At 40.4% G+C, this 18,287-nt stretch overlaps 1 protein-coding gene across 1 annotated transcript in view; it reads left to right on the top strand.

Annotated features, from left to right (window-relative positions):
* Positions 1-278: 278 nt before the first annotated feature.
* Ube2d2 (ubiquitin conjugating enzyme E2 D2) overlaps positions 279-18,287 on the top strand; it is a 44,662-nt gene continuing 26,653 nt past the window's right edge. Inside the window, exon 1 of the mRNA XM_020167924.2 lies at positions 279-755. Within this exon, the coding sequence (XP_020023513.1) occupies positions 732-755 (24 nt within the window). The 5' untranslated portion in view covers positions 279-731. The remainder of the gene's footprint in view (positions 756-18,287) is intronic.

Here is an 18,287-nt window from a genome sequence, read left to right as displayed (position 1 = left end):
CAAATGTTTTCATCATCCTTCATGACTCGCGCGTGGAGTACCAGGAGCAGGGGACTCGAGGGTCCAGAACCCTGCGCCCGAGCTCTCGCGAGATCTCCGTCCAGCGCTTCGCAGCGTCATCCCCTTCGGCAGCCGTGGCTGCGACGGCGACGGCGCGGAGAATACTCACAGGGGCGGCCCGTATCCCTCCGCCGTCCGTGCGGCCCGGCCCTCCTTCTCTGGCCCGCCAATCCCCGCGCCTCCCGACCTGCCCCTCGGCCTGGGCCCACCCCGCGTTTCAGCGGCCCCACCCCGGCGGCGCCGCCCGCCCGCGCGTCCCTTGGTCCACCTGCATTAGGCAGGAAGGCAGGCAGTTCCTCCGGCTGTCTGACCGAGAGACGCCTGCCGAGCCGGAGTGTCGGGCTCTTGCTTCCCGGCGGAGGGATCCGCGGCGAATGAGGAGGTGGCGCTGAGACTTGGAGGAAGAGTCAGCTACGGCGGCGGCGGCGGTGGCGGCTGGGGCGGCAGCGCATAAAGGGGCCGCCGCCGGGTGATGCGGTGACCGCTGCGGCAGCCCCAGAAGCGGAGTGGGCCCCGGCCCTCAGCCCATCCCGTCGGACCCACGCTCCCGAAATCCTCCTCCTCTTCGGTCGACCCGCGACCGCCGAGGCGGCCTCAGGCCTCCTCGTCCCTTCCCCGTCCCTCCCCCGCCCCCGTCCCCGCCCCGGGGGCCACCGCCACCGCCTCCCACCATGGCTCTGAAGAGAATCCATAAGGTAAGCGGTCGGAGGTCTGCCGCGGGGATGGGCCGCTGGGCGGGTTAGCTGGCCAGGCTTCGGCCTTCATTTCCCGCCGTGGCCTCCGCTGGGCTCGCAGCCTCTGGTTCCCGCTGCTGGCGCTGTCCCGGCGGGGCGGCCTTCACACCCCACTCCCAGTGATGGCGCCCGCAGAGGCCCGGGCGCGCGGCCCGCGCTTAGGCCGGAGGTGCTCTCGTCCTCTGTGTGCTTCCCGGCCGTCTTTCCAGGCCCGCGTGGTATGTAGTAAAGGGCCTTTCTCCAGCTGGAGGACCATTGTCCGGCCAGGCCGGGGCCATTGGTGGGGAGGGTGGTGGTGGTGGTGTTGGGGCGTTGGGCCGCAGGATCAACAGAGGTCGAAAGGGCCTGGCGCCCCGTCGTTGCCTCCCTCCCTTTCCCCACCGGCACTGGCTCCCTTCGTACAGCTGCTGAGCTCTGGGCTCTGTCCCGGGCAGACGGAGAAATCCGTTTTGCTCGATCCACAACTATTTCTTGAGTGCACTTCCCTTTTGGGCGGCTGCACACTTGGGTTCACCTTTCTCGTCTAGAAAGTGCTACAGTAGGAAGTTCAGAAGGAAGAAAATGCAACTTACAAGCGAGGAGGGAAGTAAGCGCTTTATTCCTTGAGGTTGACATATATAGTCGGAAACTAGCACTTCAGTTTTGCAAGATTACATCTAGTGAGAAAGGCTGTTTAATTGGCAAGGGTAGAAGAAGCTAGTCAGCTCAGAAACAGAACATTGAAGATCACTGGAGAAACTACACAGTTTTCTTTCACAGTCTCTTCATAAACTGAATTTAACGGTGAAATTAGGTGCTGTTTTCAGGGAGACCCTTTAAAATTTAGAAAAGGTTTTACTCGATTTTTGACTGGAAAGAATGTTTCCTCTTTAAAAATTTAAGTTATTGGTAAGGCGGTTTTCTTAATACCACAACTAGAGTATGGGCTTTGCTTAAAATTTAGGGTTCTTTTGCTCTCTTTTGTAACCTCTTAGTGCCACTTACTATGGTTTTTTTTCCCCCTTTGGAAATGAGCAGGCACCACTGGTTATTTTTACTTGGTGTTTCATTTGGCTTCTCAGATTGACTATATTAAACCTTCAGCTGCTTAGTGAGAAGTAGGTCCTAGGATTAGCCATCTTGAACGTTTAGATGGGGGATACAAGAGAAAGAGAACCAGTTTTCACTTTGTTATAAAAGGTTGGAATCCAGAATGTTTGACAATTTAAACACCTCAGCTCTGCAGTTGATCCTCAATTAATATGTTATTTTCTTTAATGTGGAATTAATTCCATCTCTTACTATAAACTAGTTTCTTACTAACTTCTTTTGACTTCAGTTTCTTACAAATGATAATAGGTAGACTTTATACAGTAAATCGTGTACTAAAATGGAGCAAGGTATTTGCTAAAAAGAAGTATGAATGTTAAGCAAAGATCTCTTAGAGAACTAGTTAAGGGGCAGGAGCACATTGAAGGTTAATCATCCAAGTAAAATACATATGTATTTTAAAGATTCTCAGGAATTAAGTCCTTATAGAGCCTAATTGGGAAGTTATCAAATTGAGATGCCACTTGGTTTATACCTGCAGAATATTGTGCTCTTACCTTAAAACCTGGAGAGGAGCAAGTGTGATACTTTACATGTCAAGACTTGCAGCTTTTAATGTCTACATTGATTAATACATTGTTGTAGAGATTTCTTCAGAGAGGGAAGTAGCACTTTGACTCCAAACATAATTTTAATCTTCTAATAATATTTGCCTCCAAAATTATGGGGTTTTTGTTCTGTTCTTTTTTTGAGACAGGGTCTCACTTTGTAGTGCAGGTTGGCCTCCACCTCATGATCCTCCTACCTTTGTGTTCTGAGTGCTAGGATTTGGTTGTATACCACCACATCTGACTCCCTAAAAAATTTTGTTTCCATACTGGGGACTGAACACAGGTTCAATTGCTAGGCAAGCACTCTACCTCTGAGCTAAATTTTAATAAGGAAACAAAGTTTAGGGTTGGTGAAATGACTCAAGTGGTAGAGTGCCTGCCTAGCAAGCATGAGGCCTGGAATTCAAACTCCAGTACCACCAAAAAAAAAAAAAGAAAACCAAGTTTAGAAATGGTAACTTGAGCTTTTAACACTTGTTACACTCTTCCCCCTTGATTTATAACCTAGAGCCTTCCTCAAAAGATGGCTTAATATCCTTGAGACTGCCAGAGATAAGAAAAGGTGAAATTTATTTCTGGTGTACAAGTCAAAAAGATTGTGAAAGCAACATGGAGGTCAGTTTTTTAAACTTTTTGTTATGATACCCATTTTAGGTCGAATGGCAAGCTTACTGGCTACAGATGAGTCCAGTCCTATTTTATCCTCAGTCCAATGTGCCTACAGTGGAATCCCCAGAAGACTAGTTTGACTTATATAATCGATCTTGGTCTTAAACCTTTCAGATTATCATTCTCTGAAAAAAAAAAAACAATAGTTCTACTTAAACCCTTTCATCTTTAGATGTCGTGAACTGTTGCATCTGGGTTCTAACAATATTTCTAAGAAAAATCACATTTGACATAGGCATTTTTAGGAATTCAATGTCTTGTTTTTTTGGCAAAGAAACACTGTCTGAATTTGGTGTTTTTCTTTTTTCTTTTTTTTTTTTTTGGTTGGTGGTGTTGGGGATCAAACCCAGGGCCTCACACCTGCCAAACAAGTGTTCTGAGCTACACCCCAACCCTGAATTTGGCAGTCTTTTATATGCCATGTATTTTTTGGAAAAGTTTTTGGTGGGATTTATTTAGATATGTATCTTAAGGTCTCCTGACCTGTGCTTTAAGCAGAGTGTATTAAAGGGTTATTATGAACATACAGTATAGTTTGGCAGGGATAAGGATCCTCTGGAATTATTATTTTGTATCTGCAACAAATGACCTTAGTTTGCTATGTTTTGATGTTTACTACTGACTATAGGTCTTCAGTTTTGATTTTGATGCTTTCAGTGCTTGCCTCTAGCAATACCGCCACCCCCATCTCTTTTCTAGTCCGCTGCATCTCATCTGTTGTGGGCTAAGAAACCAGATCACAGAGCTTATTAAAATTGTGTCTAAAATAAAGATCCAGTAGGCTCTGAATGAAGAGGACTTCATGTGTTCTGTGAACTGTGTGACCTCTTAGGCTGATCAGAGAACTTTTTGACTTCCTGTTTTTTCCTTTAGTTATGTACATGCAGGTGCCACAATATTGAAAAGACAGGGTTAATGTCTCTATTATTGGGAAGGGTAAAGCCTGAATATCTTGATTCTTTGAGAAGTTGAAGACTGATCAGATAGTATACTGAAAGCTCTTTTTTTTAACCCTAATAATGCCTTGTACATTTTAATGGTGTCCTACTGGTTATAATTAACATTTGGTATACATAGCTTTAAAACAAAGTAATGCCAGGATCATCACTTGATCTATTCTAAGCCTGGCGCTGGTGGCACACAACTGTAATCTTAGCTACTTGGGAGCCTGAGATCAGGAGGATCATGGTTGAAGGCCAGCTGAGCAATAGTTCTTGAGACCCCCATCTCCAAAGTAATCAGAGCAAACTGGACAGGAGGCGTGGCTCATACAGTAGGCCACCTGCTTTGCAAGCACAAAACCCTGGGTTCAAACCTCAATCCCACCCAAAAAAAAAAAAATTGATCTATTCTGTTTCTGTGATAAAGATTTTTATGACTAGCTTAATCTTTTAAGGTCCCTCATGAGACAAAATAATGTTCTCAGTTAGATAAAGGTTTCATACTTACTGCTATAAAGGCAAGGCAGGTAACTTAAGAAAGCACAGAGAATGAAGGGAGCTAGAAAATGTATGTGTTGTCAGATAAAGGCAGATGCTACCCAGCTCCCTGGAAATGTTGCCATTGCCAAGATCTGTGGGCTGAATGTTGCCAGCTCTTTTTTTTTTTTTTAAAGAGATACCACAAATCCAGATTTGTTGGCAGTGTTGGAGTTTGAACTCAGAGCTTTGTGCTTCCAAAGCAGGCATTCTACTGCATGAGCCATACCTCCAGTTTATTTTGCTCTGGGTTTTTTTTTGGAGATGGGCTCTTTTGAACTATTTGCCCAGGCTGGCCTTGAACTGCAATCCTCCCCAGCCCAGCCTCTCAAGTAGCTAGAACTATAGATGCGACAATATGCTTTACAAAAGTATATTGAATTGAGATATTTCCTTTGGTTCTATTAGGTTGCTAAACACCCAGCAGTGAGGAAAATTTAACCTAGGATTTTCTTTAAAATATCGAAATGTGTCTTATTCTACTACTGACTGATAAGGAGAAGGTTTTGACAAGTTCACTTTTGGGATATTATAGTTCAAGGAGAGATGGCTGCTAAAATATCCTAGGTAGTCCTTAGAATAGGAATTCCTGACTTATGCCTGATGCTGCCAGAAACCTCTTAGCACTCATCTTGAAAATGCAGGAGCATACTTGTTTTTCCTGTAGAAGTAAAGTTTTGATGGTTAGGTTCCCATGCTAACCTTCAAAATCATATTAAACTATAACATTGGGAAATAAAGTGCCATTTGTTCTGTGTACAGAGTCAAGTGAAATAATAATAGAACTATAATGTTAGCACTGCTACACATTCTAGGGCTTGATAAAGGACCTAGCTTTTTTTTTTTCCCCAATACTGGAGTTTGAACTTAGGGCCTCATGTTTGCTAAGCAGTCACTCTACCCCTTGAAACACTCTGCCAGCCCTGTTTTTGTGTTGGGTGTTTTTGAGATAGGGTCTCTTGAATTTTTTGCTCAGGCTGGCTTTAAACCTAGATCCTCCTGATTTCTGCCTCCTGAGTAGTTAGAATTATAGTCATGAGCCACTGGAGCCCAGTCTGGATTTCTGTTTCTGAGACATGGTCTTGCTTTGTAGCCATGAACTGCAGACCCCAGATCCTCCTGTCTTAACTTCTCTGTTGCTGAGACTATTACAGATTGGTACTACCACACCCTGCTTAAGAACCTGGATTTCTTGACTGCATCTAGTATCTTTTCTGAAAGGTGATGGTTATCCTTACATAGTTGTTAAATATTTAAATCCAGATGAAGCATATTTTTTATTCTTTTGTTGAGACAAATGTGTATTTAAACTATATCCTGGAACCTAAAGATCTTCCTCAGTTTTCCTTTGTATTGAGGCTTTTTTAAGGAAGTATCCTGAACTCCCATAAAATTGTGCAGTTTGAATGTTCTATCACTTCATGTATTGTTAATCAGTCAATTTTTTTTTCTTTTTTTTTGGTGGTTCAGGGGCTTGAACTCAGGCCTACACCTTGAACCACTCCTTCAGCCCTTTTTATGATGGGTTTTTTCAAGATGAGGTCTTTTGAACTATTTGCCCAGGCTGGCTTTGAACCACAATCCTCCTGATCTCTGCCTCCTGAGTAGCTAGGATTGTAGACATGAGCCACTGGACCCAGCTTTAAATGGGTTTTTAATCTCTACAGAAAGACTTAAGATTTAGGTGCACTATTTTAATCTCAGCAGATGACCAAAGTACCTATTCTACAGTGAGAATAGAAATCTTAATATGTGAAATCTTTTAGATTTCTTTGAGGCATAAAAACAATGTAGTTGGGTGTGGTGGTACATGTCTGTAATCCTAACACTCAGGAGAGTGACGCTGGAAGGATGGAGAGTTTGAAGCTAAACTAAGTTACATAATGAGACCTCATCTCAAAAAACCAGAACAGTAGGGCACAGTGGCTCATGTCTGTAATCAGGAGGCAGAGATTGGGAAGATCAAGGTCAAGGCCAGCCCCAGGTAAAAGTTAGTAAAACTCCCATCTCAGCCAATGTGCCTGACTTGCTTCTTCAGATTTGACTGTCTTAGTCATTGCTCTTTCTCCCTCTTGCCTTTGGAGAAGCTCTACTTTTCCCTTTACCAACCTATTGCTTTCCAATCTATTCTTTCTACCAAGTCCTTGATCTCTAGTAATTAGGTATGCTTTTAGTTTCATTGACTTCTTAACTCCTGAACATCCAGATTTATCCAAGGTCTTCCCCCATCTTGAAAAATAAACAACAAAAGAAAATACACACAAACACAAAAAAACCCCACAGTGCTGGAGGTGAACCCATGCATGCCAGAAAAGCACTATAACACTGACCTATACCTCCAAATGCCAGCAAAAGAATTTTTTAAATCTTCCCTTTCCCACTAGAGCTACTTCATTTCCTTCTTTATCCTGCTTGTCTATCCCTCCCATCTCTGACATTTCAGTGCCAAAATTCTTGAAAGAGTAGGATATTCATTGTTCTGGAATTATTTAGTAAGGTCACTGATGATTACTTAATTGCCAAATTCAATAGGTATCTCTGTTTTTAACTTTAATTACAGATAAAGTGGTTATCATTCATTTCCCTTAACTTTGGATAATCTCTTTTCTCCCCCCTTTTTTTTTTGGTGGTTCTGGAGTTTGAACTTAGGGCCTCATACTTGCCATACAGGCACTCTACACTTGAGCCACTCTGTTAGCCCTGTTTTTGTGTTTTGTTTGTTTTTTTTTGAGATAGGGTCTTGGGAACTATTTGCTCAGGCTGGCCTCAAACTGCCATCCTCCTGATCCCTGCCTCCTGAGTAGCTAGGATTATAGGTGTGAACCACCAGCACCCGACTCTTCTCTTTTTTTGTTTACCAACATTATTATAATACTTTTTTTTTTTTTTTTGATGATTTTTGGGTTTAAACCTAGGGCCTCATGCATGCTAGGCAAGTGCTGTACATCCCTGCGCCTAGAACACTTCTTTGTTTTGTGTTTTGGTGGTACTGGGGTTTGAACTCAGACCTTGTGCAAGTCCTTTATCATTTGAACCATGTCCCCAGCCCTTGTTTTGTTTTTTGGAAATAGGGTCTAACTGGTAGTCCAGGCTGGTCTCAAATTGGGATCTCCCTATGTCAACCTCCAGCTATATACCACCATCCAGCTCTAGAACACTTTTCAGATTAATACTGATAATATACAAATATTATTTCTGAAATAATACACATTTATATTAAAATTTACAATAGACATAGCTTATTCTGAAGAATGAGACAGGAGGATTGCTTGAATCTAACAGTATGAGGCCAGCCTAGGCAGCATAGTAATACCCTATCCCTAAAAACAAACAGGGGCATGGATCAAGTGGGAGAATACCTGCCTAGTAAACACAAGGCCCTGAGTTCAAACTCCAGCATTGCCAACAAAACAAGACATTCCACAAGGGCTGGCAGAGTTGCTCAAGTGGTAAAGTACCTGCCTAGCAAGCATGAAACCCTGAGTTCGAACCCCAGTATGGGAAAAAACAAAAAAGAAACCTCGCAAATGATTCAAATAAATTAATTGAAATATAAAATCATAATATCACAAGCAAAAAATTAGAGACATTATTAAAGACATTAGAATGAAATATATTTAATTTCCATGGTGTTATGAAGTAAAACTTTTTAAGTGAAAGTGATAGTAAAGTTTATTAGGAAAGGAATATACTTTCAGTAGAATTACAGCAGGTAGTCTCAGAAAGGGAGGTTGAGAATGACTTAAAGTAACACTTTTTTTTTTTTGTGATACTGGGATTTGAACTCAGTGCCTACACCTTGAGTTATTCCACCAGCCCTGTGTGTGTGTGTGTGTGTGTGTGTGTGTGTGTGTGTAGGGTTTTTTTTTTTTTTTTTTTGAGATAAGATCTCCCAAACTATTTTCCCAGGCTGGCTTCCAGCCTTGATCCTTCTGATCTTTTCCTTCTGAGTAGCTAGGATTACAAGCATGCACCTGGCATGTTAAAAGTAACACTTTTAACAGAATTTTTCAGACTGAGGATATAGCTCAGTGGTAGAGTGCTTATCTAAGCATGAGTGAGGTCCTACCTTCAATGCTCCCAGACCCACAAATAATAAGTGATCCTTATCAGATACTTCATTATTGTGTTGTTACGTGTTTTCATTGCAATATAATATGAAAATTTGTTTCAAACATATAACATTGTAGCCAAAAAATACAGACTGCATTTTTGTATTGTTTTGACTTTTTTTGGGGAGTGAGGGGCACAAAATCTCTGTATCCTAGACTGACCCTCAGAACTCTTCCATGTTCTTGCTTCTGCTCCAAGAGTGCTAGGATAAAGGCATGAATCATGATGCTCTTGCATAGTTTATAGTATTCTTATTTGTAATATTTAGGCAATTAGACTTTTGGCAAATTATTAATTTGTCCCATCATGGACAAGTCACCTAGTTTTGTTTTGTGATTTTTTTTTTTTCAAGTAGAAGGCTATCCTGTATATTAGCTTATTTATTTATTTGGCAGTTTATGTGGGTTTATGTAAGCACAAATAAAAATGTGCACATGAGCCATCTATTTATTTTCTTCACTGTGCAGCCTGGCATTGGGATTGGTGACTGATGGCCAGCTAAGGTGCTCTTTCCAGGATGACTTTGTGTTCTTGGAGGAAGCATCATGAACAATCTTCCAGCTCCTTAATGTGGACCAGGAACATCTAGAAGCCTCTGGGCAGCATGTGTTTTGTTTCCTTGTTGTTCCCATAACCAATGGTGGGCATCAAGATCTGGTCCTTGAATCTTTTCTGCACCCTATTGTCAATACTGTTGGGTTTCTGCCGGTTACACTTAATTTTGCAGTTGGTCTGACTGGTGTTAGATGAGTTTCTTGGTCCTCTTTGTTTATGATCTTGGGCTTCACCAAAGGTCTGAGGGCAGCTGTGAGTAGGAGATAGCAGCTACCTTGGTAGGCTGAGCTGAGGAAGAGCTGTTCATGTTTAAGACAATCTGACTTGGGTTTAAGAATTAAGGGACTCTGCTTCTATTTACACCTTTTTTTTTTTTTTGGTAGGACTAGGGTTTAAACTCAGGACTTTGAGCTTGTAAAGCAGGTGCTCTACTGCTTCTTCCAGCCCATTTTGCTCTGGTTATTTTGGAAATGGGGTCTCCAGAACTATTTCCCCAGGCTGACCTTGAACTTCGATCCTCCAGATCAACCTCCAACTACCTAAGATTACAGGAATGAGCCTGTGATCCTCCTGGTCACAGCCTCCAAGTAACTAGGATTACAGGAATGAGCCACCAGCGTCTGGCTCCTTCACAGCTTTATTTTAGCTCTAGGTTCATAGTAAATGGGGTAGTGTATTCTAGAAATAGTATACATGAGCTTGGGTTAAGTAACTTCTCAAATATACACTTAATTATGACAAATTAGATAGATCAGTGATGTTCAAATAGACTATAATGCTGGTAGTTAAATGCTGTTTGTGCATCAACACAAATGGAGCGTCACTTGTGGACATCTTCGCTTTCTGATATGCAATTTCTTGAGGCAAATTATTGCTTTAAAACTAAGGACTAGGGTTTGTTTCAAGTAGTAGAATGCCTATCAAGCATGAGACCTTGAGTTAAAAAATTCCATTATGACCAAAAAGAAAAAAGAAAAAAAAATCCTGAAAAAATATGTAATATTACTTAACATGTATTAAAAGTAGATACAATTTAGAACAAAAAATATTGTTCTCTTCATTAATATGATACATACGAGTTATGTCCTGGTAAACTGCTATAATTGAAGTACTAGTTGATCTTTCTTAGAATCATTTTTGTTTGGTCTTTCTCTGTACAAAGAATGTCTTCTCATCCCACTCTCACCTCCTTTTAAATTCTTTTTTCCTTTTTTTGCAGTACTGGGGAATGAACCCAGGCCAGGGCCTCACCCATATTAGGTATAGAGATAGCTTGTGCTATGCCCCCCAGCCCTTTTGTTTGTTTTTGATGTAGGGTCTTGCACTGTGTGCGCTGGTGGCTTATGACTGCAGTCCTAGCTGCTTGGGAGGCTGATATTGGGACAATTAGAGTTTGAAGCCGGCCTGGGGCAAATAGTTTTCAAGACCCCCCCATCTCCTAAATAGCCAGAGCAAAATGGACTGGAGGTGTGGCTAAAGTGGTAGAGCACCTGCTTTGCAAGCATGAAGCCCTGTCCCACAAAAATCCCAGTCCCACCAAAAGAAAAAAGAAATAACGAAATAGGGTCTCGCCGACTTTGACCAGTCTGGCCTTTAACTTAAGATCTTCCTGCCTCTACCTCTTAGAGTAGCTGAGATTATAGACATGTCCTGTCATGCCTAGCCTTCTGAATTCTTTATTCATAATTGAAGATCCAGCAAAGACCCAGAAGAAATGACTTCTGGGAAGTCTTCCCCAGGCAGAAAGGATGTCAACATTCCATTATAGAATTGTAGATATGTAGATAGGATTGATTATTACCTACTCTAGTCTGAACTCTTCTGGGCAAAATCACTGTCTTATTCTTTGTTTTCCCAGCACCAGATAGTAGGCATTCTGGGTTTGCTAACGATATTCAGTGAATGCCAAGATTTAAGTAGTGTGGTAGGAAAAAAAAATAGTAAACTAGGCATTGCGGCACATACTTGTAAAATCCCAGCACTTGGAAGGCTAAAGTAAGGAGGATTATGAGTTCAAGGCTAGCCTGAGATACACATTGAGAACCTGTCTTGCAAAAAAAAAAAAAAAAAGGTAAGGCTTTGGATCAACATATCTACTGAGTTATATCCTAGCCCTGAGGCTTTTAGGCATGTCTGCTGATTTTCTTTCTTTCCTTCCCTCCTTCCTTTTTTCATGTGTGAGGTTGGGATTTAAATTCAGGGCTTTGTCCTTGCAAAGCAGGTGCTCAACTGCATGAGTCATACCTTCAGTCCATTTTGCTCTGATTATTTTGGACATGCAGTCTCTCGATCTGTTTGCCTGGGCTGGCCTTAAACTGTATCTCCTGGATCTCGACCTCCTAAGTGAGGATTACAGGCATGAGCCACCAGCACCTGGCAGATCTACTAATTTTCTTGAGAGTCAGCTTCCCTATCTATAGAATACAGATAATATCACATACCCTGTAAGCCTGTGGGCATGATGAGAAGTGATTGGCAGTTATGACTGCACAAAAGATAGGGTTTCTCTTGTTGTTTATAATTATGAATAGCAGTTTCATTTACATTATCCCAAATCTGGGAAACAACTTATATCCATCAAGAGGTGAATACATCAACAAAACATAGAATATACATACACTGGAGCCTTACCCAGCAGAAAAAAGGAACAGATCAATGGCATACACCTGCCACTTAATCAGTTAACTCCAAATTCACCCTTTTAGTGAATGAGCTGGACTCTCACCTTTGCTTAGGCTTTGTTGATAGAGGGCACTGAGGGACATTGCAGAAGGAAGGGACTTCTTGGATCTGGTGGGCTTTTCTTTTTTTTTTTTTTTTTTTTAAATATTAACACTGTTAACCAGCCAATAATGTTGACCCATGAAGTTGATAGAGTATTGAAATCTTACGTGTCAAAATGTATTTTTAATTGATCATTGCCAACCCAAACCCAAACCAAAAACTTCTTTATTGTGAAAATAATTGAGTTTCACAATGTTTCTAAACTGGAACTGACTTAAAAAAAGAAGAAAAAAACAAACTATTCTAATCTAGAACTGAATCCCCATTTTTTCTTCAACAAACTTCCAAGTACTGCCACCTTAATATGTTCCTAATACTCATATTTTTGTAAATCTAGAATTATGAAAATAGTTCTCTTATTTATATTGTTATCTTAGGCTGGGTATGTGGCTCAAGTGGTGGAACACTTGCCTTACAAGTGTGAATCCCTGAGTTCAACCCCCTGTACTGCCAAAAAAAATAAAAAAATTAACCTGGTATTAAAAAACAAAACATCCTGGCCCCATGGCTCATACCTATAATCCTAGCTACTCAGGAGGCAGAGATCAGGAGGATTGAGGTTTGAAGTCAACCCGGGAAAATAGTTTGCAAGACCCTATCTCAAAAATACCCATCACAACAAGGGCCGGCGGAGTGGCTCCACAAAACGAAATTAAAAAAACCTCCTCTGCTTATTAGAGTAGAGCTATGCTTTGTTGTTAATATCAGGAGGTGTAAAATGTTTTTGTAACAGATGATACGTATTGGTATCAGTTCCCCAGCCAAACTATGAATTTGAATTTTTGGTGTGGCCCTTTTCCAACCCTTGCTTCAGATAACATGACACTCCTTCTAGGATGTGAATTTCATCACAGGAAAACAGAAACTCTTCACTTTTCTTATCATGATATTGTAATGTCTTCTCCCAAGACCTACAGTAGTCCGTATTGTGTAGAAGATAGTTATTAGATGCCATCATGGGTGCTTTTCAGTGTGTTCAAAGGGCTCCTGTCCCTAAGCTTACATAAAGTGTAATTTTAAAAAGACATGTACCTTTTCATGCTTATCAGTAATGTCTAGTGTCTAGTTTTGGAAGCTGGAAAGGTTGTTCCAGGAAGATGTAAGAATATGTCAGTTGCTGTTTCGGATAATTTATTATAAAACCTGAAACATGCTCTTAGGTTTGAAACTTGGTTCTGGATTTGAAACAAGGTCCTGGAGATTGAATCCAGGACCTTGATCATGCTAGGAAAGTGCTCTACCACTACCACTGAGCTACATCATCAGCCCTTGGCAGCTTTGGGATTTTTTTTTTTTTTTAAATCACAAGACAGTTTTGTAGCAATTATAGCCAGTCTTGTAGCATAGTAAAATTTGACAGCTTACTTGACTTGGTCTACCCATCTATTTTTTTTGGATGGTACTGGGGTTTGAACTCAGGGCCTACACCTTGAGCCACTATGTCAGCTCGTTTTTGTGTTTGGTGTTTTCGAGATAGGATCTCTCTCTTTGCCCGGGCTGGCTTTGAACTGCAGTCCTCTGATCTCTGCCTCCTGAGTTGCTAGAATTACAGTCATGAGCCTCTGGGTCTATTCATGCTTTTTTCCTTCTCTTTTTTTGGCAGTGCTGAGGATTGAACTGAAAGGCCTTTTTCATGCTAAGCAAATGCTCTCCACTGAACTATACCCCCAACTATACTGTTCATCTTACAAAACTGGTTAGTCTATAGGAAGAGTGATGTTACCACAGCCAAGTTCATCAACACAATTATATTTGTGCTAGTGAATTTATGAAACAGCACTTTTTTTTGGTGGGGGGAGGTGGTACTGGGGTTTGAACTCAGGCCTTGGACTTAATAGTTAACGCATTTTGCCACTTGAGCTACCTTTCCAGTCCATGAAACAAGTTGATAGAATGTTTAGGAACTGTGAAGAGTAAAGTTCATGACAAGTATTGCTTTTTAAATTTCAGGGATTTATAGTTCTAGCCTAACAGTTTTTATATATTTCAAAACTTCATAATACTAAAGTACTCATATGCTACTTATTAAAAAAATTCACACTGGTTCTTTTTTGGGGGGGGCGGACACATAGTTTTACAGGGTATAATGAGAAATATGCCATTTTACTTACTTTTGAGGTTCCCATTACTCTACTATTTTTAGTAGCACAGAAACACACCAAAATAATAATAGCATTCAGCTTTCCCCTCCCCATGTTTTTGAAGCTTGAGACTTAGTGATTATTATTACAGAAGAGTATGGTAGTGACTCCCTATCAGTAAGATCTTCAGGTTTCTAGTTTTCTATATAGTTTCTCTCAAAGGTGAAATTCAACTGTGGAAGAGATCTTGGTTACCCAAATGCCAGGAAGGAAATTTCCTAGCATTTAAGTATTTTCTTTGGTGCTTAGTGAGTAGAGAAGTCTTTTAACATTGAGTCCACCATCTGTCTATCAGTATATAGACTCTTCCATGTACCTGGCTATATGCCACATTCATTTTGGACATAGCAGTAGAGAGAAGAGACCAATACCTCAGTAACTGACAGTACAGGGAGTTTTGAATCCTTACAGAGATCCTGTGTGGAGCAAGTCAAACTTTCTCTCACAACTTAGCCACCACTGCTCATCAGCTTTAGGAGTTGGTAGCATGGAATAGTTATTTGCTTGCTTTGCTTTTGGTATCATGCGTGCCTCCCTAATACTTTTGTTTAGGGACTTGCTACAGATGGTAGTCTTACTAGAGTGCTTGGGATTTTCCTATCCTATTCTGTCATTTACTTAGTGATTTACTTTGACTGTGGCTATCAAAATTCTAAACTTATACTTTGTCAAGTATATGGTCCTTTGGCTACAGTATCAGAGAATAAGATCACTGCTTTTTCTGTGTACCTTAGTTAATCAATTCTAAGATGCCATCAACTGAAAATGTAGTTATTATACTCAGAAAATAGTGTGGAGTAGAGGCATGACTCAAGTGGTAGAGCATTTGCCTAGCAAGCACAAGATCAAATTCCAATACTACAAAGAGAGAGAGAGAGAGAGAGAGAGAACATTGCCGGTTAAGCTGATATGCCATTGTTTGGAGTGACATGGTATGTTAAAAAACATGATTTATATTAAAAATATATCTCTTACAGTCAATGGAAGGTAGTATTAACTTTATCTAGGTAATTTATGGAATGCATAGTCTGTAAGAAGCTAGGTCAGGTCCCTTCTTATGGATCAAGAGACATTATATAAGCACACAGATAAATATGAAACATGTTAAATTATAAAAGTAACCTGGTGCTTTTTTCATAGTATTTAATAAATGGAGAGTGAGGAGTTTCTGGCAAGTCTTGACTAAGGGTTGTATTTAGGTGAAGCCTTAAAAAAAAAAAAAAAGTAAATATGTTAGGTACATGAAGGAGGTAGGAATGGGGAGAATATTCCAAGTAGAATGTTCCTAGAGTCCTAGACTGGTTGAAATTTAAAAGTCAGAAAATGATGGAGTGGGTGAACCTAATTAAGATATATTATTAGTATATATGTAAATGTCACAGTGACTTCTTCCCTGTATACCTATTAAATGCTAATGAAATGTTTTATACAAAATGGAATACTATTCAGTCTCTAAAAAGAAGGGAATCCTGTTACTTGCAATAGTATAGGTGAATCTGGAGGACCTAGTAAGTGAAATAAGCCAAGTACAGAAAGACAGATAACCAAACCCCTTTTATGTGGAGTCTAACATTCAAACTCATGCAAGTAAAGTAGAATTAATGGTTACCATGGGCAGGGGTTTGAGGGTTGAGGAGAAATAGATCAAGGGATATAAAGTCTCAGTTAAATAAGAGGATTAAGAGACCTATTGTGTGTCAACATAGCTATAGTTAATAAAGACATATTCTTGGTTTTGTGGTTCTAGAGATTTAGAGATTTTTGAAAATTGCTAGATTTTGAAGTGTTCTTACTACAAAAAAAGTGACTATGTAGCTGGGATGCTCGGTGGCTCACACCTGTAATCCTAACTACTTGGGAGGCTGAGATCAGGAGAATCTTGGTTTGAGACCAGCCTAAGCAAATAATTCCTGAGACTCCCATCTCCAAAATAACCAGAGCAGTGTGGACTGGAGTTGTGGCTCAAGTTGTCACATGTCTGCTTTGCTAGTATGAAGCCCTGAGTTCAAACCTCAGTCCCACCAAAAAAAAAAAAAAAAAAGTAAATATGTTAGGTAATACATATATATATATGTGTGTGTATATATATATATATATATATATGAATAAACTACATGAGTTTAGTAATTCCACAATGTTTACACATTTCAAATCTTCATGTTACATGTGATGTGTACAATATGGTCAATTTTAACAAATGAAAAAAGTTTTGAAGCGAGTGTTCAAATAAGTAGAATAAGAGGTCTAGGAAAGGTGGGGTTTGTTTTGTCTTTTAGTACTGAGTTCAGCACTCAGAAACTCACACATGCTAAGCTCTTGCTTTACCACTAAGCTATGCCAACAACCCTAGGAAGGGTTCTTGATCTTCAGTTATGAATGTGGAGAGCCAGGCAAGGTGGCTTGCACCTGTTGCAGTTACTTGAAAGGCTGTAGTGCAAGGATCACTTGAGCTCAGGAGTTGAGACCAGCTTGGGTGGGCAACATAGTGAGACCTCAAAAAAAAACTTTACACCGAGAACCTTGTTAGAGCACAACATTCCTGCCTAAATGGTTGCTGCTGAAGTGCTCACAGAAACTTGTTCTCTCGGGTTACCTCCAAACACCTTTTCCTTTCAGGTTCAATAATTAAATCTTAACATATTCTGTATGTCAACACTGTAGGTGATGAGGATGAGTAGATTGGACTTGCCCCTGGAAGTTTATGTTCCTTTAATTATCTTCTCATTTGTCAAATATTTGAGCCCCATTTCTGCTTGGAATTGTGCTAGGCATTCATCCATTTATTTAGGTACCAAAAAAAAAAAAAGCTAACTCTTCATAGTTATGGATTAAAAATTGAACATGAGCTGGGCATGGTAGTGTGTGCCTGTAATCCCAGCACTTTGGAGGTGAAGGCAGAAGGAACACAAGTTTAAGGCTACCCCAGTCTATATATTGAGATCTTGTCTAATAAAAAAAAAACATGAAATATACAACTGTGTAGTACTTACGATACTAAATCTGTGAAGTAGCTGCTTGGAAAAAGGAAGTCCGTAGGTAATAGGAAGTTAAGATAGGAGTTAGGGGCATGACTCACATGGTAGAATGTTTGCCTTGAGTTCAACCCCTCAGTACCACCAAAAAAAAAAAAAAAGTTAAGATTGTTTTCACCCTTACAGTATGATAATGTGAACACAAATCTTTTTAATTGGGAGTGTTTGGTGTTGATTTTTTTGGCAATACTGGGATTTCAACTCAGACCTCATCGTTGCTAGGCAGGTACTCCCACTTGAGCCACTCCACCAGCCCTGTTTTGTATTGGGTATTTTTGAGACAGGGTCTCACGAACTGTTTGCCTGGGCTGGCTTTGAACCATGGTCCTGATCTCTGCCTCCTGAGTAGCTAGGATTACAGGAGTGAACCACTGGCTTAATGTGTTTTTAAACATCTATGGTATTGTGAACATAGATAAAAATGATCTAGAGGGCTGGGAATGTAGCTCAGTTTGTAGATTGCTTGTCTAGCATTTGCAAAGCATTGGTTTTGATACCCAGCACCAAAAGATCTGGGATCTAGTTTTAAAAAACATTTTTTTTTAAATCCCTTTTTAAGTGGGTTATTTATATGTAATGTCAGAGTGTTAATATTTGTTGCTCCACTGTGAAACTTTAAATATGATAACCATATTTGAATGTCATAAGCCAATGATAATTTATTTGATAGAAATATCTTACAAGTCTGAAGTAACATTTTTGGTTTTTGTCTTTTTGGAGGCTAGATCATGCCATGTTGCCCAGGCAGGCTTCCACCTCCTGGACTCAGCAATTTTCCTGCCTCAGCCTCCTGAGGTGGTGGGACTACAGGCACACAGATGCGCATCACTGATTTTTCAAAACTGTTCTACCGAAGGCTGACTTTTTCTACTTGCCCAGCAGTTAATAGACCTCATTATTCTCTAATGTCATGATTTCAACACCCTTCTCATTCTTCTAAAGTGTAACCCTGGCTGTGTACTTGATTTCAATGATGAGTCTAAACAGAAAAATTTTGGGGTCTGGAGAATAAAGCTCAGTGATAGAGTACTAGGCTAGCATGCATGAGGCCCTTGGTTACATCTTTAGCATGCTAAAAAAG

The sequence above is a fragment of the Castor canadensis genome, chromosome 6, assembly GCF_047511655.1.
Source record: "Castor canadensis chromosome 6, mCasCan1.hap1v2, whole genome shotgun sequence".
Classification (NCBI taxonomy): Eukaryota; Metazoa; Chordata; class Mammalia; order Rodentia; family Castoridae; genus Castor; species Castor canadensis.
The sequence above is the reverse complement of the archived record's forward strand: the minus strand, read 5'-3'. Positions and strand labels throughout refer to the sequence as shown.